Raw genomic sequence first — 25,845 nt, 5'->3', positions numbered from 1 at the left:
CTGGTTTTAACAAATAATTCACAATATGCGATCAATAGGTACCAACCTATTCGTTAAAAACTTACCTAAATATTTTTTATATTTTTCATAAAACTAAAACAGAACCGGCCAAATGCAAGACAGATTCACACACCGAGGGTTCTTCCCTCATAAAGTAACGTATTTTTTAATTCAAAATTCCAAAAAAAATTTTTTTATCTAATTTATGATTTTAAAAACAAACCCTTTTTTTAAGGACCACAAAATTAAATTTGTTTGTAAAGATACCTATACCTAAGTACATACAAAGTACCTACTTAAAAAGTATTAAATATTAAGATTTCTATGATGGTAGGTAGATAAGTAATTATTTTTCATCAAAGTCAAATTTTTCGATACGGAACCATAAAAAAAGAATTTTAATGAAATTACTTCAGAATATTATAATGACGGCTATTATAGGCATCTTTAATTATAAAGTGCAGTCTAGAATCTAGTCTATATCACAAGAGCGTGCAAGCCATACGTTGCTTTCCTCTTGACATGATTTATATTGTCCAATATGAGCCAGTCACGTGTGTGCCCGCATGCATAGCGCATGCGCAACAAAGATGGCCGCTGTGGTAGCCAATCATTGCTCGCGGTTGCCCCGCTTGCATGATAGCGACGACTCTATAATTCTATTGATTGCTATTTGTAGAATGTTGCTAATTACTGTCGTTGCTATTTTTATTCCTTAGCCAGATAGGTTCAGCCATTCCAAAGATTAACCCGTTCAAACAGACAGAGAGGCAGACAGTCAAAAATTTTAAAAACGTGTCGTTCAGTTTTGATAGGTCCTACCTAGGGATAGTTCAAATGAACCATATGAAGTTAATAATAGGTAATCCAGTTAATTCAAAATTACAGAGAGACACTTCAAAATTTATTAGTACTTACCCTACCTATGTACCTATATCTACCTACCTACCTAACTAAATTTGGTAAATATTTGTTTTTAACTGGAGCTAGGTATTACGCGACAGGTCGAAATGGCAAGCACCCCCACGCGGGTGGCGTACAGGTGTGTGCCCCCCTCCCCATCTCATACCCCGACTGCCATCTCGACCTGTCGTGGACTATAGGTAGGTACCTACCTACTTCTTATTTTAATCCCTTTTATGAAAAAAAAAAAAAAATGGTATATTTTACCCACCTAAGTAGGTTACGTAAAATATTGTTTCCACTAAATTGAGAATTATTCCGTTTTCTTATCAAAAAGTACCTAAGTTATGTCTCTGAATTCGAATGTATCGTGCGCCAATTCAATGTTCCAAATAATCGAACATTTTATGCACTTAAAGGCTATTAAAGGTTATCCAATCGAAACATTTAAATGTATCCGAATGCACGAATCGTTAAAATACACTAAAAAACCGGAGTAAGCTCCTAATTAGCTATGGATAGGTAATTATTATGCACGTAGGCAGATTAGATTTCGAGCACTTGATACATTAACAATAACATTAGGTAAAATAAAAAATAAAGTGCGACTAACCGAAACCTAGAGTTTAAATACCCAACTCTAGGTAGAAACCGCGGCAGGGCTCTTAATTCACTAGAAGTCATCGCTAAAATACGTCACTAGCACAACCACATCGCGCAAATTAAATGCAAAAAGTTGTTAAAAGTTTTCAGTCCTAATTACTCTCAACCCTGGAGGTAGGTAATACTTACTGAATGTAGTTAGTCATTAAAGTAACATAAAAATTGGTGTTTTGTATGTGATCTAAGCACTGATATTAGATATATTTTAATGTACCTAACCCTCATAATGTATCCTAACAGGGTCACATAGTAGGTACCTATAGAAACGCAAAAAATAAGAAATAACTTTTTAAAACATCGGCATTCTCCATTATTACATATTAGGTACCTACCTACCTATGTCATAATTATTAGGTATCACTCTTGATTTGCTTTCGATTGATTGTGCTTGGGCTGCAGGTCAACCTTTTATCTTCTAGAAGGTAGTTATAAATCTATTACAGGTATACTTCAATCAAATTGACGGTAATCAAAAAAGAACGAGTATGTAGATATTCAACAAACCTGCAAATAAAAATAGCTAAACAAGTATATAGATAAATAGATTTTTTAAATTATTTACCATAGGTAACTGACTAAACTTTAAAAAAGGTTCATTGTAAATCATCGAAGATAGGAAAAAATAATAACACAGTAGGTAATATGATTTTCAATTAAGTAGGTACCCTTAACAAAAAGCTATCTTCCAACAAACTCGAAGCGGTTACAATAAAAAGTTTATCAATTCACATGATTATTATCAGAATTGCCCTGTTCTATTCATTTTGTTTATGTGAAAATCTTTTTCATAGTTGCTCGTTGGTAGCATGAATATTGCTTTTTAATCGTCTTTATTGTGTTTGCTTAGCGAAGTTTAACAGCCACAAAAACTGTTTATGCAACAATAAATGTGTATTCTACGCTCATTTCATTAATATCTAAGATATCAACTCAAGTAGATCGTTCAACAATGCGTTTAACATTAAAAATTCATTTTCTATGAAGCTCGTCCTAACTGAATAAGTATAAAATTATTTCTTTTATTCAATTTCACGATGAAGATTGCGTGTTTTGCTCTTACTGATAGAGCTGTTGAAACAATAACTAAACATGCACACACAACTTAATTTTTAGCGTTCCGTAATTTATAATGGTATAGGTACTGCCTGCCCCTGCGCTAACCCGGTGCGTGCGAGCGCGGGTGACGTGAGGGTGTGCGGGACGTCCCCCTGCCTTATACCCCGATTGCCATCTCAACATGTCGCGGACTGTACTTCATACCTACCAAAAACTATTTAATTATGTATTAAAATGGCTACAAAACCCGTTATACCTACCTACTTTAGCGGTTTTGACTTCTACCAGTTTAGTTTTATTATAAATGTTTTATTATAATATTATCTACTCAACGAGAATAATTTTGTAAGCAATTATGAATTAAGTATTTACAAGAATTTTTTGTTACATAGTGAGCTGCAATTTACATTTATAAAATTACATTCTTATTTTATTAGTTTAGATGAACTTAAGTACCTACAGACACATAAAATGAAAATAAAAAATCAGTAGATTCTCCTTTCCAAGTTTTTGCTTATAGCATTTTTTGTTCTCATACTTAATGCTAATCGCACATTACATTTGAGCTGGAACAAATTAGATTAAGCCGAGCACAGCCACATTCAGCAAATTTTTCATATTTAATAAGGAATTCGAATACATTAATGCAGTGCGAATGATGCCAGTTTTTACGCAGCTTAGTAGGTAATGTGCGGTCAGCTTAGTAATTACTAATTACCTGCTAAGTATAAGCTTTCAATGACATTTTTACTTGTTATGCATGTATTTATGTGCGATTAAGAACATTCATCACGATTGATAATAGATTTTCCGTTTCCAGATTGGATGAGCCCCTTCGACCGCGTGGTCTGCGGTGAGTTCAATGGTATTTATCGTTTCAAATTTATTTTCTTTTAGTTCTAAGTTTAATTTAATGAAACTCAAATTTCAAACGATTAAGTTCCATTGCTGCATTAAGCCACTGATTCTACTAAAAGATTTCTTTAATTAAGTTAAAATATGGGTAGGGGTATTTAGGCCCATTTTCACAAGGACACTAATTAATAACTGCTTTAGTCACTTACCTACACACTATGGGATATAAATTATATTATTCCTAACATTCGTACCAATTTTTAGCTCTAAAAATTTGCACGAATGTTCGAAATTGGACACCAATATTGACCGGAGTATAATATTATATTTTATATCCCGTAGTGTGAAGTAAGCTTTATGCTGTTGCCAAAAAGTGACAGCATAACAAAATTGAACTAAGTGACAGTTCAATTAGTCAAGTCGGTAAAGCTCATTTCACACTACGGGATTTTAATTATATTATAGTCCGCTCAAAATAGACAATCAAGGTTGCAATAATTCGCATAAGGCTAAAAATTGGTACGAATGTTGGGTAGGTACATCAATATAAATCGATGGGGACTTTTCACAATTCATTTAGGTACCTATACTTTGGTGTTCCCATCATTCGTACCAATAAAAAAATAAAAATAAAATAAAAAATATTTTTAAATATTCAATTTTTGAATCGTCAGCTGCATCTACCACGGGTTCGGAATGGATTTCCTACCGAGAAGAACAGCAAGAAACTCGGCCCAATATTTAGCCCTATGTGAATTATTGTATGACTTTGAATGTCTATTTTCACCGGACTATAATATAATTTATATCCTGTAGTGTGAAATAAGATTTAGATTTTAGATTGGAATTGAGTGATTGGCTCTATCCAGCACTTGTTTATTTTAAAACGTTAAAAGTTGAAGTAGAGTAGGTATAGACAAATATCTAAATATTTTAGACACTAAAGTTAGTTTTGCTCGAGGAACTATGAAAACACAATACTTGCACTACATACCTATAGGTAGGTACCTAGTGCAAGTAAAATTAGGTATTTTGTTATTTTGTTAATCAGCAATGTAACTATAGAGCGTTTGGAATTCCAAATAACTTAAGAGCAGTTACACTCGATCTTCTAACGGAATCAAAAACATTACTTACCTACTTAATTGTTTTTATTATTCAAATCGATTCACTACGCAGATTTTTACGCTCGTGTGTAACCGCTCTTTAGAAGATGCCTTCCGTAATATTTAGTTGCAATTATTCATTTGACATGGCTTTGTCGAATCATTGCAATTGGTATTATTATACTATAGTTTTTGTGAAGGAAATATCTGCTGTAATTTGTAAACAATGAATTTACTATATAATTGCTCCTGACAATTTGGAATTAAAATTAAATCGATGATTGCTCAATCATATATATCCAGTTCTGCATCCTGTACTGTAATTAAAACTCAGACGGTTTGAGTAATATATTGTTTAAGCTTAGTAACATTGTAACTACAGAACGGTTTCGAATGCTGATTATAATCTACATGCACGTATGTAGGTAAGCAGATCGCTTATCTTTACCTTGGCATCTTAAACTTGCAGTTTATTTTTGTGTGAATATTTTTTTTATAACCATGGCCAATGAGTTTATGGCGTCAAGCAAAAAAGTGACGAAAAGGGTTTAAAAATTTGCAAAGAATAGCAACTTTCTCTAGACACAATAGACAAATAGTGGGACGGTATCTTAAAAACCAAATGAATTAAGGTATAGAAATCGAGAGAAAGAGTTGCAACATTATCAAGGGTTCTGTATAATATTCTATTACCTACGCTTATCAAGAAAAATATTGAATTAGATAGGTAAAAACCAGTAGGTAGGTAAGTAATTTTGGTTGGCAAAATTACATTGATAATACCTAATTAGTTGGGTATCATAGACCACCACCTGAATTTGTTTCTTGTTCAACCTGGAAGTTGAAGTCTCTGTGTTGGGTATGAAATTAATACCTACCACTAAAAATACTTACCTATGTAGATACTATAGCTATTTAAGGTTTACTTTATTTCATGGGAAAATTATATTAGGTACGCAAAACTTCTCCAAAAGATTGCTTATACAAGATCACGAAGTCAAATAAGTTTTGAGAAATATTACGTCATGAGTAGGTCATGGACTTGGACAAGGTATGCTGTATGACTTATGAGTAATATATCTAGGTATCTAAGTTAGGTACTGTATGTACCATGATGAAGTTGTGTTACTTATTTAACCTGATCAGCTAATTCTGTTGGAACCCTAATATTTACAATTACTTCGTTTACAACTCTTACCACTTTGTAAAAATGACCAACAAAAGATTCACGGCAATAGGGTTGTGCAATTTCTCTTTTTGTTAAAAATAGCAATCCTTTGTGCCCGCGGGATGTTTACAAATAAGGTATAAGTCAAAGGGTTTTAAATCACGGTGTCGAAAGCTTTTAAAACAAGCTTAGAACAGAGGCCATTGTTTTGTTGGCACGCTCGCAAATTGCTTTATTACCCGACGCTCCGCGGCCGTTCTGCGAAAGTCGATATCGCCAAAATCGCAGCCAAAACATCGTTTGTTGTCATACGACGATATGAACCAGTACCTACGTGGACCACTCAACGATTCCTAATGATGTAAGTTTTAATAAAAGCATTCGTGTTTCTACATTGTATTTCTCAATAAAATTGTCGCTTCCGAAGTATATTTATTATGAAGTTAATTTCACTAAATATCGCTGCAATAATCCTCCTTTATAATCAGTATATTACGGTAATCCAGCTAACAAACCACATTTTCGTTTAAGAGCTTATAAAAGTCGTTTTATAGGTCTATAACACGCAATTAATAACTAAACACTGTCAATCGTAACTCTACAATTAATAGAGCGTTTGACGCTGATTCGTGTGAAAAAATTTGTCAGCGAACAATAAGATCTGGGAATTGACCATAAAGTTGTGACCTTGCGCTATAAAAATTTAACGAGGCAAAGCCCGCGGCGTGCCGTAGTATAAACACGCCGTCAGATTCGTGGACGTGAGTGTCATAGAAACAGCTGGTTGAACATGTGTACCGCGCCTTAGTGACGACGACCGTCTTTCGTCGTTCAGATCGTAAAAATTTAAGAGTTCAAAAGCCAGAAAACAAAGCTCGATTCATCGGTACACGAGCCACAAAAATGTTATGAATTAATCATCTGTTCAAATACCAACTACGTAATTATGCCTACTAATTATAGCCTACTTATTTATTTACATATCCTTGCCTACTTAGTATTTTTTTATACGTATGCGTACAAATTAAACTTAAATGTAGAAGATAATTAATAATAGATAGTCGTGACCGTGAAACTGGGTGCTATCTAATTTACTAGAGTTCATGGTTCTGCGTAGGTATGCATTGCCAACATTTGAAATCAAATGTCAATGCCATTTGACGTAGCGAATAGCGACGTGTGCGCACTGCGCAAGCGTGTCAAACTTATCGTGTCGACCGCGCGTTTTTGTTTATACCTACTGACTAGAAAAATGTTTCGCATGCACCGCATATTTCGAATACTTACCTACTTCTTTAGGCATGTTCGGTGATTTTGAGATGGGTACCTAAAACCTTCAAGGTCGCGTCACTGACATGCTAATGTTAGTGCTTGAAGCTGGAAGGGTGTTCCAAATACTAGCTGTTCGAATTAGAAATGAGGAGGCAAATCGCTTCTTACCTACGTATCCGTGGAATGTCGACGGATAAGTACGGGTGCAGACCTTGGCGATGCCTTGCGGTTAGACTTTGATGATAACTTTGTGGAAGTTTGTCGTTTTGGTTTAAAATTAATTAAGTATACTTAAACTCGAAGTAATAAAAACGACAACAATTTTCCAAGGTAATACAAGAGAAAACGCGCCTAGCTGGCCGCTTTCATAACGCTAGTTTGAAAGCACCTTTATACGGACTATTGTACTGATTCTGAGCACACCTAAATTTTAGAGTATTCTCATTTGCATCCGCTTCTTACTAATGTAATATGAAAAGGACAAATACAGTTTGACAGTTTTAAATTTAATTTAAAGCTGTCAAACCTCGTGACATTAGCTGCCCGTCACGAGCCTACTGTTTAAATTTGTAGCGTGGACTAAAATTTAGAGTCTTTAAATGTAAAATTCATATTCTGTCCTTTTTTAGCAATATTAAAAAGAAAAAGATGCAGATACTCTAAATTTAGTTTAGAGAAAGACCTTTTTTTTAAAAGTTTATTAGCCATCTTAAATGTCTAATATTCCCCTTTTCTCTCCAACTAAGCGTCAAGCTTAGGTACGACAATAGTGCAACGGGCGGGGTTTGAACTGTCGACTTTGCCCGCCGTTTGGTTTTCAGTCCACTCCTTTACCCGTAGAGCTATTGAGGATATTAGAATCGGCGCCATTTCATTACTTTCCATGACATGCGAGTTATTCACTCTGACATGAAGGTACACCGAACTATTCGTACACTTATCTACATATTTTGTCGTTCAAGGCTATAGTTGTTGTTAAATTACAAAAGTTACGCAACTCTATTTTTAGAGACGTTGAAAAATGCATTAGGGTTGTCGACCTCTACGCTTTAATATGTTGTGCAGTGCATGAATCCCGCATAATAATGTACATAATATGTAAGCTCTACATTCGGCAACGTAGTGTATATGTTACGGGTAATGCTAGAAGATGTAGTAAACCTAGATTTACACGGTTTAACTTAGTATTTACCAAACGTTTTGGGTAAAGTTCGAATAATAAGTAAAATAAATTTTAATTCGGAATTTACCCATACTCACCTAGGTCGTCTACCCAACTCTGGCTGGATAATGTTAGGTTGGACAAAGTTTATGGTCTTAGAGCTATTGTGTCCTTTTCTGGTCGTAAGAAATGCATGGCTCCATTGCATAGTGGGGTACTCTTTCCTCCTCCCGCTTCCACTATCAAGAACAAGCGAAGCGAGCTCAGTACTTCCGATGGGTTAGGTTAGTACAACAATACCTACATAGTTTGGTTTATACGGATACCTAACATCATACTGTTGCCAATAAAAACAATACTGCCTTTATATTTTAACAAGTGTAGTTGCGTTTACAAACTTTTACGATCGGAAGTACGATCGTTTTATTTCATAGTAATAAATTTTATGTCGAACATTGTCAATTTACGCTTGGTTTGTAAGTAAGTAGGTATTGATATAGCATAGGTAAGTAGGTACAGTTTTTTTAAGAGACAACTTTTTGCATTGATATAGCCATCATAGGTCAGATATTTTCTTTAACACGCATTGGATAATAAGTAGGTACTAGGTACTTAGATTGTGGTTACGACATCTGTCTCCTATTCGGGAGGCCGGGGGTTCCATTACGGGCACGCACCTCTAACTTTTTGGAAATTATGTGCGTTTTAAGAAATTACATGCCTGAGAGTTCTCCATAATGTTCTCAAAGGTGTGTGAAGTCCGCCAATTCGCACTTGGCCAGTATGGCCAAACCCTTCTTACCCTATACTGAGAGGAGACCTAGGTGCTCTGTAGTGAGCTGGCTATGAGTTGATCATGATGATGATGACAATGATGTTAATCTACTAGATAACTTTTAGGAAATATTAATACGCAAATGAATAAAGTATTCAAGATGGTTTTGACCACCTCCCTGGCGCTGTCGTCTTAGTACCTAGTGGGAGGTAAAGAGTTCGATTCTAATTTTATAATTTCTAAATTTCTGGTCTGGTGTGGTGGGAGGCTTCGGCCGTGGCTAGTTACTTACCACCCTACCGGCAAAGCCGTGCCGCCAAGCGATTTAGCGTTCCGGTACGATGCCGTGTAGAAAGCAAAGAAGGCATAGGCTTAGGTAATAAAAACTGCCATACCCCTTCCAGGTTAGCCCACTTCCATCTTAGACTGTATCATCACTTATCACCAGGTGAAATTGCAGTCAAGGGCTAACTTGTACCTACCTATCTGAATCTAAATATATAAAAGTAAAAAGTGACAGCTGACTGACTGACTGACCTATTAACGCACAGCTCAAACTACTTACTGAAAGAATCAGGCTGAAATTTGGCATGCACAAAGCTATTAGGTATGACGTAGGCATCCGCTAAGAAATGATTTTTGAAAATTCAACCCCTAAGGGGGTGAAATAGGGGTTTAAAATTTGTTTAGTCCACGCGGACGAAGTCGCTAGCATAAGCTAGTAAAAAATAACAAATAATCATTTTAGTAAACTCATACCTAATTCTGCTTATGCGCAGTGCGCACGCTTACCTATACCTATCTACCTACCTACATAAAAATAATTATTCATAGTTCGATCACCTAACTCTACTTACTTACATAAAATAAATAAGTTAATTTAACATAGTTACAGTAACCGTTGCGAACTCACAAATCACAATAAATTATTCAAGATTAATTTATACATAAGCTTACCTATAACACCTACTGTTACACAACTTTCTTTGGAAACAAGTTTCATGTAACATGTACCTACTATTAATATTACGAGTCATGTAAAGACTGGACTGAACTGAAAGAAAGACTGGAAATACAATAACGATTAGAAAGCAAAAATGTGAAAATTACTTATTCTTAAAAGAAAGCATTATAGAAGTTTTTATAACACATATCTAACTATATCCACCTATTTCTAAAACAGCATGTGGTGGACTAGAATGAAGCTAATTTACATAAAATGCAAACTTAAACTTTCATTCTCATTCTTTAAATCGTACAAAAATTTGTCACTGTGTTGGTCCCGCGGCCGTGTGTGTCGTATGCTAGAGATTTATGGGTGATATCTATTATCTACGTCTTTAATATAATATTACCTCACTATCACCATTTCTGGCGTGATATAGGTACGGTCAAAGGGCAAAACTCGTTTATCGAATTCACTTGCACTGCACGGCAAGGTTGTGCGCACATCTGTGTTTGTGTGGCGTGTTTATAGAAAAGATCATAAGTACGACTAGTTTTTGATGCAATAGTTTTGCGGAATTGCTACTCGAGTTCTGAGGCCGACCGTACCTATGTAAGCTTAAAATATGGGGTGACAAATAAAGTACATTTTCAGCAAAATTACCTGAGGAAGCTTTAAATAGGGATTTGTGAGGAAGTTCGATGGAAGATAGTGCCATTGAAATAATTGTCCTAGTTGTCAAGCGATTGCCAGAAAGTCGCTCAAGATCACCCCCTACGATGATAGGCTTATCATCGTAGGGGATCTGGGTGCAAGACATCCGGTTCTTTCCATTGTTTTAGCTTTGCGACTAGTTTAGCTATGTTAGTTACTCTGGTTCTTCAGTATTGATTGATCACGTAGAACTACCTTCAATCATAGCTCTTCTACAGGTCATTTCACTTCTGATTTAATCACGTGATTAATATCCTACTCCAAGTATGACTCTTTCCAAAGCTTGCTAACTGTGAACTTCTTTATGAAACCCAAGCTTTACTATTAGGCTTCGGAGCAGGAGGTATGCTATCACTGGCACTGTTCAAAGATTTGATTCTTCAGGTACTAACGGATGATGGACTTTAGTAACATAATATAGCTAATATGTTATGTTTTACAATTAATGGTAAAAGAATATACCTAATACTTAGTAACTGAAAGCAATCCCACAAAAATGCTAAAAGGAAATGTTACATTTCATCCTGAGTTTTTTAATCTTAATAAATAATTTTGATACAATATCTGAATAGCAATAGAATTTCTCAAACTCGGCGAAAGCGCTCATAAATAGAAAGTAACGTTATAGTATCAGTGTACACCATTTCCTTTGGCAATTTACTCCGGCGATTGGTGCTTCGCAAGGGTCAAAAGGTCTCTATCAAATATGAGTTTTGGTCAGTAAATTTGAAATAAGCGTTACCTACTGACCGAACCTTTGCTGAATATTTGAGTACAAGTAGTAGAACATCTACCTACCTACGTTTAAATATAAAAATAGCGAAAAAAATATTAAGTTATTTACCTATTTATTTAATTATAAATATTTGTCTTAATATTACCTACCTAAGCTAAAATAAATTAGATACCTAATCTTGTAAGATTTGACTTATTATAAGTCAAGTAGGTACATGATATTGAGTTTTTTTTAATTATGCCTAAACAAATTACTACTAACTAGACCAGGGTAGATAATTTTTGAGGCAAAAAAATCTTAACAGTAGGTATACCTATGAATGGTCGGAAAATGTAGTTAATGGTACTTACCTAAAAAAAAAGTACTTATTACCTCATATCAATAGATTTATTCTATGACTTGATAATATTAAAATGCTATTTTGATCATCAGCCAGGTTTTCATTTCCAAACATGTTGCGCCTTATTTATGATCTAGACTATGAAGCTATCAAACTAAACGCAAATGGAAATAAGTAGAAAGTAAGTAACATTTAACACCCATGTGGTGTTACAACGGCAATCTATTTTGACGATATTCTTGCAAGAGTTCAATCAAAGGTCTAGAGTTTTACACTCTAGTAGACACGTTAAACATGAGTCATGGCCAATAAATTTGAAATATTGAATTGGTACCTAAGTATTTCATAAAAAGACTACATTCACTCTTGCTTGAAATAATATTGAAGACTTTATAAATAACAAGCTTATCTCTTCTTATTATCTACTTGGGATTTCTGTCCTTTAATATCGTGCACTTATCAACAGCAAAGATTTTTTTATCCTTTTTACGAATAGTTTTAGATACAAACACTAGATATAAATAAGTTTTTGGGAAGAATATAAACTGATAAATCTTAAATGTAAAGTAAAAATAATATAGGTTCTAAGATTCAGCCTTGTGCTATCCTCATTTTCCAAGACAAGCATTACCTATAGTAAGTACCTACGTACTAAACGAGTTACAAACGATAGAAATCACTAGAAAATCCGTAGGTAGGTACCTAAATTTATTTAATATCCTGTTGACATTAAAGTGTAATTTTATACCCAAGCGTAGACGACAAACGTATGTACCTATACCAATGTTTGAATATGCCTACCTATGTATTTCTAATTTAATATTTTACATTGAAACTAAGTTCCAACGGATGTAATGAACAATAGTCGAATGATAAATCAACTAGCATAATATTATAATATATTAGGACATGCTTTGTGACGGTCAAATATTAAAAGGTTTAGTTTTATTTCACAAAATGAGGCTGAATATAATTTATGGGTGAATTAATTAAAAGTGCTAACAAATTCTGATTTGATACGTCTACCATCAACAATATGTTTGATATATTTCTATACCTACTTTGAAATTTGAACAGGCAAATTCCCAACAGCTAAAAGTGGTAGCCACAAAACGTTTTAATTAATATAATTAGGCTAATCGGACAGCATGAAATACCTATCGTATTGCAAAATCTCAGCGATCTCTAACATAACATAATATCAAGGATATATTTTATAAGTATAATGAGAAATGTATTTAATCTGAGGTTAGATTATATTGGCTTACCTACACCTCTTCTATTGCGGTGTGATTAGTTTATTGAATGCTCATATTACGTTTATCTACAATCGACCTCATTTGGTTAGTACGCTACCTAACACTTTAAAGACCCGTAGATATTATATTGAATAGCATGATAGGTAGGTATCTATGGAATGTTTAACATTGCCAAATTGATTTGCATGAATCACACGTCTCCGTCTAATGTTACATTATAACAGAACAAAGTTTTCTCCTCACTTTTTAATATGGGTACCTTAAGGTCAAGAATGAATAGGCATCTTTTAGGCAAGCGCGCTCCATCTTACGCTGCATCATCACTTGCCAACAGGTCTGGTTGCAGCCAAGCGCTGGTCTGTATTAAAAAAAAAGATATCAAACTATACTATATACATAATATGTATATCAGAAGAGATTAATGATAAATATTTTCTGTTTAGATAACTCTATCTTATATCTTTACGTATTATACTTACTTACCAAGAATTTCTATGCAGTTTACGTGGTTCGTACCTACATAGGATGCATAAGTTCCAAGTCATGCAAGTACAAGAAACATGTCATCTTTATTCCACATATTCACTTCGTCTTATGAATATATCAATAATTTTATAGCCACGACATTTTATTTACATATTGTTTAGTTAATCACGTAATTTGTCCGCCCATCCATAATTTCTAACAAACAGTAGGTAATTGGAAATTGCATTAATATGGTTAACGTGCTTTGTACCCGTGAACAGAATAATTTACATGTTTTGTTTGTAATTAAATCACCGGTTCTTGGAAACAATAGCAGCTACTGGGTGTAAAATGTTAAGAATTATCTCAAAACTTTCTGAGAACTGTGCGTTTTGAGTGATAAAATATGTTGTGTATTATGAGTATGTGTAGTTTTTTTTTATGATGACTATGTTCATTTAATTTTATTATTTTATACGATTTAAAAGAAGTCATAGATAGATACAGCCATATAGCTTATTGATAAAATATTGAAATTTTTAACAAGAGCTCCGAAATAAAAATACAGACACAAAAGAGTAAAAATTCTAAACTGAGATTATTATTATGCCCTTTAACATCGTTCTGTATTCACAAAGGGACGAGATCGTAGGCTGTGCATTGTACAATGATGTGAGCTTCAAAAGCTTAGCAGAGTTCATTTCATGCCAAATACGTTATGATAATTTTGATACTACAATGTCTGCTAGTACGCCAATTCGAATTTATTTTATACGTCTGCTATGAGGCAAAATGTTCATACTGATGCTAATGTCACGTTCTAGACTGTTTATTATACGAAATTTTACGGTACATTTGTTAAAACTATGACCGCGTAAACAAGTGAGTTTATATGTTTGTACAATGTATTAAAACAGTGGCTGTTAGCTTAGGATAGAGCGAGTAAGCTTGGGGAGATGTGAGGTTTGTTTCACAGCGCAAATATACCGAAGCTCGAAAGTCCACACATAATGGGCTTCAGACGCCTGGCCGGCACGATAACGTTCAATTTCATAATGCACAAGTGTTGATTGGTCTTAAAGAAATTAAATAATAATATAATGCTTTCAATTTGTATCTCTATTAGCGTTGAGTGTTGTTTACAGTTTACACGCGCCTGACCGCGGCCTCGAAAGCGCAGACGCTTGTGAAAACATAGCGTCAAGATTAAAGGTGGACCTGGTAATGTACGCCACTCGAACCAGATCCACCTGGTATAGCTCCGTCCTCATGTCTTACGTCAAGTACGATGAAAGCATTTTCCTTTCGAAGGTCAACGAAGACTGGTCGCGAGTAAGTTTGTTTACGGCACGCTCAGCGTTTCCTACCAGTTTGCATAAGCGGGGGTAGTCTCAATAAAAACAAATTGGCTGCCCGCTGGCCAGAGTTGGGCACTTACACACGTACAAGGAAGCGGAGCGACACGCTCGGAGGTGATTTACTACCGTTTCATGTTGTTCGAGTTATTGCCTATGAAGAAATACTGTAGAATGAACTATGACACCTATTTTCGTAATAGTAAATACATTCATTATTACTTACTAATTTTAGTACAACTAGCTCTGTAAGAAACTTTGTGTAAAAAGTTATACCTACTCTATTACCTAAGTATGAAAAACCTCAGGTTAATTATAATACATCGTAATCAAAACCATCATCCGTGTAATCATTATTACTTAATTGCTGTAATATTTAAGTTCTTACATGACACGATAATTTGATACTAATGCGAGTAAGTAGGTACATAATATGTCATGATGTAAGAATGCCATCTGAGTGCCAAGAGATACCTTATCTTAATTCGTAACACAGATATTCTCACAGGAGAAAAAGTGTCCTATGTGCTATAGAAGCATGAATTACTTGACTGATTTTTATCAGACAAGTGCGAGTCTGACTCGCACACCAAGAGTTCCGTAACATCGTACGAGACATAACACTATGCACTTTTTAATTTTTTTAAAACCCTAGACCCTAATAATGTATAGCTATTTAAAAAAATTAAAAGCTACAAATAAACTTACAATAATACTAGCTTTTGCCTACGACGTTGTCCACGTGGAATTAGGTTCTTGAAAATCCGTGTAGCCTAGAACACTTCTTATATAATCTAACCCTCATATCAGTCAAGTCTTAGATAGGCTGTTAGGCTAGGCTAATTTTCGCGGCAAATAGAAATCAATTTCGGAAACTTAAATAGCTGAATCGAAGTTTTAGTATAAGTCCCGCAAATTGCTATTGCGCTGGAACCATGTCTCATTAACATCGAAATGTCATCATCTGACGTCAGCTGAAATAAAAATATACCATCAGCTCGAAACTTCAGTCTAGTGGTGACGTCACTAAAATGCCACGCGCATTAGCAATTTGCGGGACTTATATGAAAATACCTATTCCTAATCGCTGTTCTACCAACAAGCCTTTCTGTAGAGCCATGATGCGTCACATTATAAATAAAATAAAAGCTAAATTTGTATATAAATAACGAGATAAAGGGAAGGAATTATATTACAAGTCTGTTGGTTGGCTCTAGCGACGCATTAATCTTTGATAGTATCGCCGCAAGTAAATCTCTGATAGCATCTTGTTATGTTACCACCGGACGGTAGGGAACGTTTTCACCTTCGAATGACTTGTTTGCAGAATAAATGCACCTAATCCGTGTTAGGTACTTAGGTACCTACTTTGTTTCTGTAATGACGCATTTTTTTATTATGCTATCTGCGTAAGAATTTTAGAAACAAAGTCTTTTTGATAAGTAATAATAATAATAATTTGTATTTGTACTTACCTTGTTGATCTTTAGGTACCTACCTTACCTCGTTTCCATAATAGAAATACTTAACATTATACGTAGGCTTTAAAGTTAAATGAAATGTTAAATAAATAAACGTGCCATCCAATTAAGGAGCCGTTAAAGTATTTAATTATTGCAAATATGTAATTAAAATGTTACTTTATTGTAGACGAATTAATTGAAAGGATTTGACGCTCTCCTTTTGCGGTAACCGACCGAACGCATTGTGACTTGTTTTACTTTTTAGAGTTCCGTACCTCAAAAGGAAAGAGGTATCCTTATAGGATCACTTCGTTGTCCGTCTGTCCCTTTTTTAGATTCCGTGTTCGGCCTCCGCCCCGTGCGGACGTTCGCTCATGCGCTCCGTTTCTCGGTACCGGTTTGAACTCTCGCGCGAGTTCGCCAGTGTCAGTGCAAGTGCCATTATCAGTGCCATCGGATTGTTCCTGCGTTGTGTGTAGTATTAGTGTAGTTCTAGGATCCAGGTTCCGTGAGTACACTAGTCTAAGCGCAGCATAGGTCCACACCCCCGTCACCAAAGGGCGGGGACTCACATTAGGGTCACACCTTAGGTACTCACCTCCCTGCCTAGGCAGGGGGGACCTTTGAGCCACCGGGTCCACTATGGGCCCCAACCAACCCGACCACCCCGCTCCCGGGCCCCATCAGGGCACTTTTTTTCCCCAGACATTCTACAATGACGTAGACTTGAGTGCCCTTTTGGCCGATCTCACGACTCGAAACCCAAGCTACCTCAATAAATTTAAGGTCGACCCGTCCCGGAAGCCTACGCGCTTCGACATACCACCGGAATCTCCTCTCTCGGCTATGACCATGGAGGACGACTCGGACTCGACATTGACTGATAAGGAGCCTCACTCCAAGACCCAACCTGGGCCTTCAGCCCCAAAACCTATACCGACCGACGTTAAGGAGCCTCACTCCGAAACGTCCCCAGCCTCCTCTGAAACAGAGGAATTCACGACGGTGCAGACGAAGGCCCAGAAGCGAAAGCTGAAGGCCTCCAAGTCCCACGCAAACCCACCTAAAAAGGTGGGCGTTGCAGCCCCTTCAGGGCCCGGTACTCAACCCACAACCTCCCAGGCAACCCCCGAGGAGGAGTCGGAAGACTCCCCCATGGAGGATTCACCAAGGGAAAAGGTCCCTCCCCTTTTTATTAGGGAAAAACTCAGCTGGCAGCGCATCTTGCCACTGTTAGACCAGCGGGGCATCTCGTTCACGAGTGCCCGCTCGACCGCCATTGGAATCAAAGTCCAATGTCCGACTTCAGGCGACCATCGCCTTCTCACCAAGACTCTCCGTCAAGAGAATGTAGGGTTCCACACCTACGCTCTCCCCGACGAACGCGTTCTACGCGTAGTCATTCGCGGCCTTCCGAAGGAGCTGAACACCGACCACATAAAGACAGACCTCCTTTCCCAGGAGCTGCCAGTACTAGAGGTTCACAGGATGTACCATCCTAGAACCAAAGCCCCCTACGAGATGGTGCTCGTAACCCTCGAACTTACCCCCGCGGGTAAGAAAATCAACAACATCACATCGGTGTGTCGTCTCACGGGTCTTAAAATAGAGCCCCCCCGTAACCGTGGCAGGATGGGCCAGTGCCATCGCTGCCAGATGTACGGCCATTCCGCAAGGAATTGTTTCGCCCACCCCAGGTGCGTAAAGTGCCTAGGGGACCACGGCACCTCCGACTGCCCCAGGAAGCAACCTACCGAGGAACCCCCGAGCTGTGTTCTTTGCAGGTCTCAAGGGCACACCGCGAATTATCGCGGATGCCCTAAAGCCCCCAAGGAGCAAAAGCGAAGGGTCAAACCGGCCGGCCGCAAACCTGCTGCAGCTCCCCAACCCGCCCAGAAATTCGTCCCTGCGCCGGCTCCGGCCACCAACGCATGGGAAAAACCCCTTCCCAGGGCTAACCCCCCTGCGCCAAAGCCCGCCCAACCAGCCCCGGCCAAGCCCGCCCAATCAGCCCCGGTAAAGGCTTCCGCGCCTACGCCCCAGCCCCAAGCAGAGCCTTCTCTCCATTCATCCGCGGCGACTAACGCTGCGGATAATCTCCACTTAATCGAAACTGTCCTCGCCTCTATTGATATAGTGGAGATGGAAGTTTTCGCCCGGACCTTCAGGAAGGATCCCAAATTAGCTATTACCCAACACTTGGGTCTGCTCATCTCCATTAATAACCTTAAAGCAACCCATAAGGGATAGTACGACCAAAGGTAGATTAAAACCCCACTCCTTAGTAGTCGCGTTCTACAACGCGAACGGCCTTATCGACCAAATGGACGAAGTCCGCGAATTTGTATGTGCACATCAAACCGACATTCTTCTAGTGCAAGAGACCTTCTTGAAACCTAGTAGAAGTAATCCCAGAATTGCTAATTTTAATATAGTCAGAAACGACAGGGCCACTGCTAAGGGTGGCACTGCCATATACTACAGAAGGGCTCTTCACTGCACTCCTCTCGATCCTCCACAACTAACCAACATGGAAGCTTCCATATGTCAGGTGAGTATGACTGGCCATCCGTCGGTCATACTAGCATCCGTTTATCTCTCTCCCTCGAAAGATCTGTTAGAAAGTGACATCCGCGCACTTCTCTCACTAGGAGACTCCGTTATCGTGGCCGGAGACCTTAACGCCAAACATCAAAGTTGGAATTGCCGCTCCCCGAACTCACGAGGACGCCAACTCGAAAGACTGACGCACCGCCCCGATCTTAACTTCATAGTTATAGCCCCTGACACACCGACTCGTTATCCAATGACCGACAATTCAACAGACAGACCGGACATACTCGATATAGCTCTTCTAAAGAACATCGCCCTTCAGGTGAGTCCTTTGGAGGTGCTGTCCGAGCTAGGTTCAGACCACCGTCCCGTCCTAATGCGGCTAGGACCCCCGCCCACCGCGGCCCCCCCGACCAAAACAGTCATTGATTTCAAGAAGCTCTCAGAGCATCTTAAGTCTATAGACTCAGTGCACATCTCTCAAATTCCTGACATTATAGGTAGTCTAGATGAAGCGCATGCAGCCTCACTGCACCTTACTAATCATATCCGCGATGCTCTAAGCGCCTGCTCCCGACAGATGCCGAACGGTTTCACCCGTCGACAGTTGCCGGACGACGCCAGAGAGCTCATCACCATCAAAAACGCTAAACGTAGAGCCCATGACGCATGTCCTAACGCCGACAACCGGAGAGAACTCTGGAGAGCCCAGAGGGAGGTAAAGGCTCGCCTTGCCGAACTCCGCGACGAACAATGGGACAGGAAGCTGAGTGAGCTCAAGCCATCGCATGTAGCCTACTACAGCCTGGCGAGAGCTCTCAAAGCCGACCCTGTCTCGGCCACTCCTCCGCTTTTACGTCCCAATCAACCGCCCGCCTTTGAAGATGTCGATAAGGCCGAATGCTTGGCCGATAGCTTAGAAGCCCAATGCTCCCCGAGCACCATCTCTGTAGACAAGTCCCATATAGAACTAGTCGAAAACAAACTAGCATCTATCTTCTCTTCCGCCCCAGGTGGCGATCCAATCCTCCCGACGAATAGCGGCGAAGTTCGTCAAATTATCAAAGAATTTCACGCCAAAAAAGCCCCAGGCCCCGACTCTATTAATAACAAAACTCTAAAGTTACTCCCCGACGTATTAATCAACCTCCTGGTTGTCATTTTCAACACCCTCATGGCGGGATGCTCCTTCCCCGACAGGTGGAAAGAAGCTACCGTTATAGGCATCCCCAAGCCAGGGAAACCTAGGAACCTCCCTACTAGCTACCGCCCCATTAGTTTGCTCAACACCCTTGGCAAGGTGTATGAGAAAGTCATCCTTAACCGACTTAGGTCCGTCGTAGAGGAGAAAAACCTCCTCAACGACGAGCAATTTGGCTTTCGAACCAGACACTCATGTGTTCATCAAGTGCACCGCCTCACGGAGCACATCCTTCTCGGTTTCAACCGATTCAAAACGAGAGGTATCCCAACGGGAGCCCTCTTCTTCGATGTAGCCAAAGCCTTCGACAAGGTGTGGCACGCCGGCTTGATCTACAAGCTTTACCATCTAGGCGTGCCCGAAAGACTCGTACGTTTACTACGAGAATTTCTCACCAATCGAACTTTCCGCTACCGTCTGGATGGAACCCTATCCTCCCCAAGACCTCTTCGAGCAGGAGTCCCTCAGGGCTCCCTGCTCTCGCCACTTTTGTACGCGCTGTACACCAGCGACATTCCCAGATCCCCTCATGTTCATATAGCCCAGTTCGCGGATGACACCGCTCTATACAGCTCCGACTTAAACTACCGGAACGTTAAAGCTCGACTCCAAAAGGCAGTCAGTAGCCTAGGCCACTGGTTCCGCCTTTGGAGGATAGAGGTTAACCCGGAGAAAAGCGCAGCAGTGCTCTTTCAAAAGTCCAAAAGGAAATCACAATACAAACTTCGACAGACTGAAATAACTCTTTACGACCGCCCCATTCCCTGGCAAACTAATACCAAGTACTTGGGTGTAACCTTTGATGACAAGATGAGCTTCGCCGCGCACATTCGTAGAGTCCGCAAGAACGCAGCGTATGTGCTCTCCCGTCTTTACCCCATGATTTGCGCAAAGAGCAAAATGTCACTTCGACATAAAGTCACGCTATACAAAACGTGCATCCGCCCAATAATGTCTTACGCCTGTGTTGCATTTGCACACCTGCCGCCCTCCTCTCTCAAACCTCTCCAAGTCCTACAGAATAAGTTTATGCGTACGGCCACTGGCTCCCCGTGGTACATGCGCAACGTGGACCTCCACAGAGACCTCCAACTCCCGACAATAGCTCATTACTTTAAACAGCTTTCCAAAAATTATTTTGAGAAAGCCATTAGACACCCCAACCCCCTAATAGTTGAGGCAGCGACTTACACCCCTGACCGAAACGACCCCCCAGATAAAAGACGCCCTAAGCACGTCCTTAACGACCCCGACGATCAAATCATGACCGACAATGCACCCTATCTCGTAGGGCTACACAATTCAACCTCATCACAGCGTCTTCGCCGGCGAAGACGAGGTCCCCGATTTCTAACGTCACCCGGACGTGGGCTCACGCCACGGCCTCGGGGGCGTACGGACTAACCAACAAAACCGACAACTCCACCCATCCCAACGTCATCCTAAGCCGTGGTCCGAGCCTCACAGGAGGCGCCCTTAGGAGGACGTTGCCCCCCGACCTCTCGAATTATTTCTTCGAGCCCTAGGGCTCACCCCCAGGCGGAGCTTCGCGCTCGCCAACCCCCCCGGTGACGCTGTAGCGGCCAATAGGGCCTACGCAGCATAGTCAATCCGAAACAACACACACAAAAATCCGTCTGTCCATCTGCCCGGCTGTCGTGTCTGTGAAGAAAACCTATAGGGTACTTCCCGTTTAACTGGAATCATGTAATTTGCCACGTAGGTAGGTCTTAGAGCACAAGTAAAGGAAAATACCCGTAGACCCCACGGTTTTCGGATATTTTCCTTACATCACAGGGAAAAAATTAAAATGTGTTCATATTGGTATTTTCAACTTTCAAAGTAAGATTAGATACTAATACCAAGTAGGGTATCATATGAAAGGGCTTTACTTATAGGATATTCTAAAACAGATTGTTATTTATTTTTAAGTTTTTGGTTTATCGTGCAAAATGTTGGAAAAATAATAATAGGGAACCCTCGGTGCGCGAGTCTGACTCGCACTTGGCCGGTTTAAAAAAATGAAAACTCCAGTTCTTTCCTTGGCAGCGTAGCCATCGTATAAGTACTTAATGTCTTTATCTAAAAGGTTGATATTAAAAAAGTGAAACTCGGTGCTACTTTATGGAATTTAATTATAAACTAGTTCAACAATACCTAAAGGCTGCTCCACACAATTTAAACTTTTTCGGAGCCAATTGCGGACGTGAAGGTAACTACCTACTGTAGCAAAAATATCTATGTGTAGGTGGTACTTTAACACGTTTCCTATCTTTTAATTAAGACTTTTATCGACCTAAAATCATCTTCACGATAAGAAAACCACGCGACAGGAAAATACTTAATAGTCGGCATTTTTTTCCTTCTATAGAATGGCGGTCGCTTGAAGGGGCCATGACGTCACAAACAGGTCGAAGCTTCCACTATCGTTTTCCGCTATATTTTGTACCACCATTTATAGTTACATTAAATTAGTATACCTACCTATTAACCTAACTGTAATTGATTGACGCCACATAACGAACTACCTACAATACTTAGTTTTTTTTTTTAAATAAATTAATAGTGTTTTTATTATTTCGCGAGGGAACTTTTCTATAAATAGGAAAATTCTCCAATCATACACGAAGATTGAAGTAACCATATACCACAGTTCGTAACCCTAAATATTTCGTACCTTGTTTATAAAGTCTTATTACTCACATTCCTTGTAGGTATAGGTAGGTGAGGTATACCTACGCTTGAATTTTATGATTCATTTATTATTTTATGTATGTACCTTTATTCAAATGGTAGCCTAAACAGGAATACATTGTACCTAATTGAATCAGTAATTATTCTAAGGGTTTGCGTTTTCAATTGTTAGGTATATTCTACTAGCTTACTTCTGGCATGCGTTGTACTTACTATGTTAGAAACCTGCACACAAGTGCCGACAACACTGGAGATAGGTACAAAGTTTCAATTAAAGGGGATGAATGATGCGCGGACGCATAAGCACCTAGATAGGTAACTAACACACAAACATAATCCTAACAATTATAATAATCATAACAATTATTTATCGATAGGATAAGTAATATTGTACTTATTTCATGTTGAATCATAATATGGGATACAATGGGGCCGATTCTCTTGTACACAATCTCTAAACTAAACTAAATTAACACGTCTAAATCTAGTGCTACTTATCCTTTACGGCAAGCAACATTATGACAGGGATAGCAATATATTTAGACGTGTCATTTTAGTTTAGTTTAGAGATTGTGTACAAGAGAATCGGCCCCATACTAAACTAAACTTTAAATTTATGTCTAAAGTTCCTAGTTAAGCGACTATCTCCGAGTAATTAAAAGCTATACGATACAAGCGTGTATTTTTTATTTACCACATACCTAGCTACTGCAGGTATTAGCATACTTCTTAGTACCCGACCGGATACGCAAGATAAATGTCATAATAATATTTACATATTGTACACTTGGTTATTCGAATGCGCAAGCTTTCAACAGCGCAAATATTTTAAGTCGGCTACATTGTGAAACAAGATATCATGAATAAATAATTCATTTTCAGAAGAAGCAAAAGCTACTTACCTAAAGAACTTAAGTATTAAAAAAAAATGAAATCATCATCGATATAAATGACAAGATATGGTCAAACGAACAATTTATTTTATTTAATCACGATATAGAAACCAAATAAATCAGGACCACCTCTTAGATACTTATGAACTACCCGTTTAAAATCCAGACGTCACTGAGGTTGCATTGGTGCATAATTAACATTTACGCACCAATGAGTCGGTGCCATTTTGTTTTGAACAAACATCAGCAGCCCTGTCCATACGAAGTAATACCTATAATAGGTAAGTCAATGGAAATCATGTTGCATGCAAAAGGCTCGACATGATTTTGTTCTACATATACATTCTACATACTTACTCAGAGGCAAAAGCACATCGCTGGGTCAAGGCATCTTGGCGGTACTTCAGGGCGCGTTTCCACTAAAGCGGAGGCAAGCAGAACGGAGCAGAGACAATGAAGTGCGCTTCGACTGTGACGTGCGACCAATCAGATTACCTATTAAAGAAATGGCATGATAAAACTCTTCACTCCGCTCCGGTCCATTTCAGTGTAAAAGCATCCTAATCTTATCACGCTGCTGGACAAGAAAACATGGTGATAAGTGGAGATCTTACTACTGACTAAACACGGCTCGTAAGCGTCATCAACCAAGCAAATTTAAAACTTTTTAGGAGCCAAAACTACCTGAGAAAGTACGAAGGCTATGATTAAAGTTCAAGGCAGTAGCAAAATTTATTCGCACACGCAGCCTTCCATATAACCATACAGACCTATCATCTAAGAAAAACATATAATACCTACACAATAAGTATCTGCATAAACCAGTTTTAAATCGATAAAATTGACTTTACCATTTTCGATTCTCAGCAGTCGGATAAAGAAGGCCTGCTACTCAAAAGGTGTCAAATCTGAAATTGTAATCGAGCCATAAAATCTACCCGATTGATATAATTTTATATAATTGTCATGGCAGCCCTTGGTATTCGGGCGGTGTAGCGTAATGCATGTCAGGATCCAAGGGGATCTTCGCAGCTTGGGGTGTAGGGACAGGGTGCGTCTGACATTGAAGTAGTGCCAATAACGGTGGTATAAATAGAAGGGGCCGGCGCTACGAAGGGCGTTACAGCCGTACGAGATCAGAATATTTTGTTAGTTCGCCTGATATCGCATCCTAAGCAATGGATTACAATGCGGGAAGGTTCGTCGATGCCGATCCATGCCTGATCAATTGCGAACGCGATACAATTTATAAGTTACTCGTGCGAATTGATGCTCGCTTTAACTGAGTACCTGTGCAATATTGTACTTTTATTACCTAATAAATTTTAATGAGATTTATTTACATTGGAAACCATAGTTCCTACTAAGTGATGCCTAATGGATTATTTAGAATCGAGACTGTTTTTGCCATTAAAAACATGTAACAGTACTCCCTACTCATATTACCTACTATCAAAACCTATTAAGAAAATTACTAATAGGGTCTAAATATTTTTCTCTTCAGTTAAATTTTTTCTCAAAAATACCTATCTGTGAAACATAAAATTTCACGAAGCTATTAAAAATATATATACCTATATAAAAATCTGGTTTGCTTAGGTATCCATATGATTCACTCAGCTGACTCAATACATAACCAAGGATTTACCTATAAGGTAAATTCTATTAAGTGGAACCATACCTATTTTATTGGATAATACCTACGCAAAAGAACGGGATGAACTGAAATTGTTTTGAAAGTGTCCAGGTGGAAATGGAGCCAGGCAGAGCATGTCTGTAGGACCGCAGATGGTCGATGCGGATGGACTCGTTTGAAGACCACGTACCGGAAAAAGAAACGTTGGAAGACAACCATGTCATCTTGGTCTGATGACACCACAAAGATTGCGCGTAAAATTTGAAAGAGACTTGTCCAACACTGGGAATTTAGGGAGAGTGGCGTCCATGAATGGGTAAGTAAAGGCTGATAAAGAGGAAAATTTTGTTGGACCAAAATCGAAGATAGAAATCATCAATCCAATAAGTACAAGTAAGAAATAGCTTAAACCGAATGTTTATACTTGACCAGCTATAACAAAGGTGGTATTAACACCGTAAGATGCAATAAAGGCTATAAATTCTCCCCTAAAAAAGTCGAACACCCTCGAAGAAAAAAATGACCAGGATAAATTGGAATAGCAGTGGCAACCTATAAAACATTCAGTTTATGGGGTGTACATTTACATTCGGGAGATATCGATGTGGGAATTCTGATAGGTATTCATCT

The 25,845-nt window shown here is 38.7% G+C and overlaps 1 protein-coding gene across 4 annotated transcripts in view; it reads left to right on the top strand.

Annotated features, from left to right (window-relative positions):
- The window catches only part of abd-A (abdominal A), a 73,639-nt gene that overhangs the window by 3,269 nt on the left and 44,525 nt on the right, over positions 1-25,845 (top strand). Inside the window, exon 2 of one of the 4 annotated variants that reach the window (XM_034972625.2) lies at positions 3,443-3,475. In XM_034972625.2, coding sequence (XP_034828516.1) covers positions 3,443-3,475 — 33 coding nt within the window. Of the gene's footprint in view, positions 1-3,427; positions 3,488-25,845 lie in introns of all 4 variants that reach the window. The other 3 variants (XM_034972624.2, XM_034972623.2, XM_034972622.2) reach the window with 3 other exon arrangements.

Source organism: Maniola hyperantus, chromosome 10, assembly GCF_902806685.2.
Source record: "Maniola hyperantus chromosome 10, iAphHyp1.2, whole genome shotgun sequence".
Lineage (NCBI taxonomy): Eukaryota > Metazoa > Arthropoda > Insecta > Lepidoptera > Nymphalidae > Maniola > Maniola hyperantus.
This window is presented reverse-complemented; position numbering and strand designations above follow the sequence as displayed.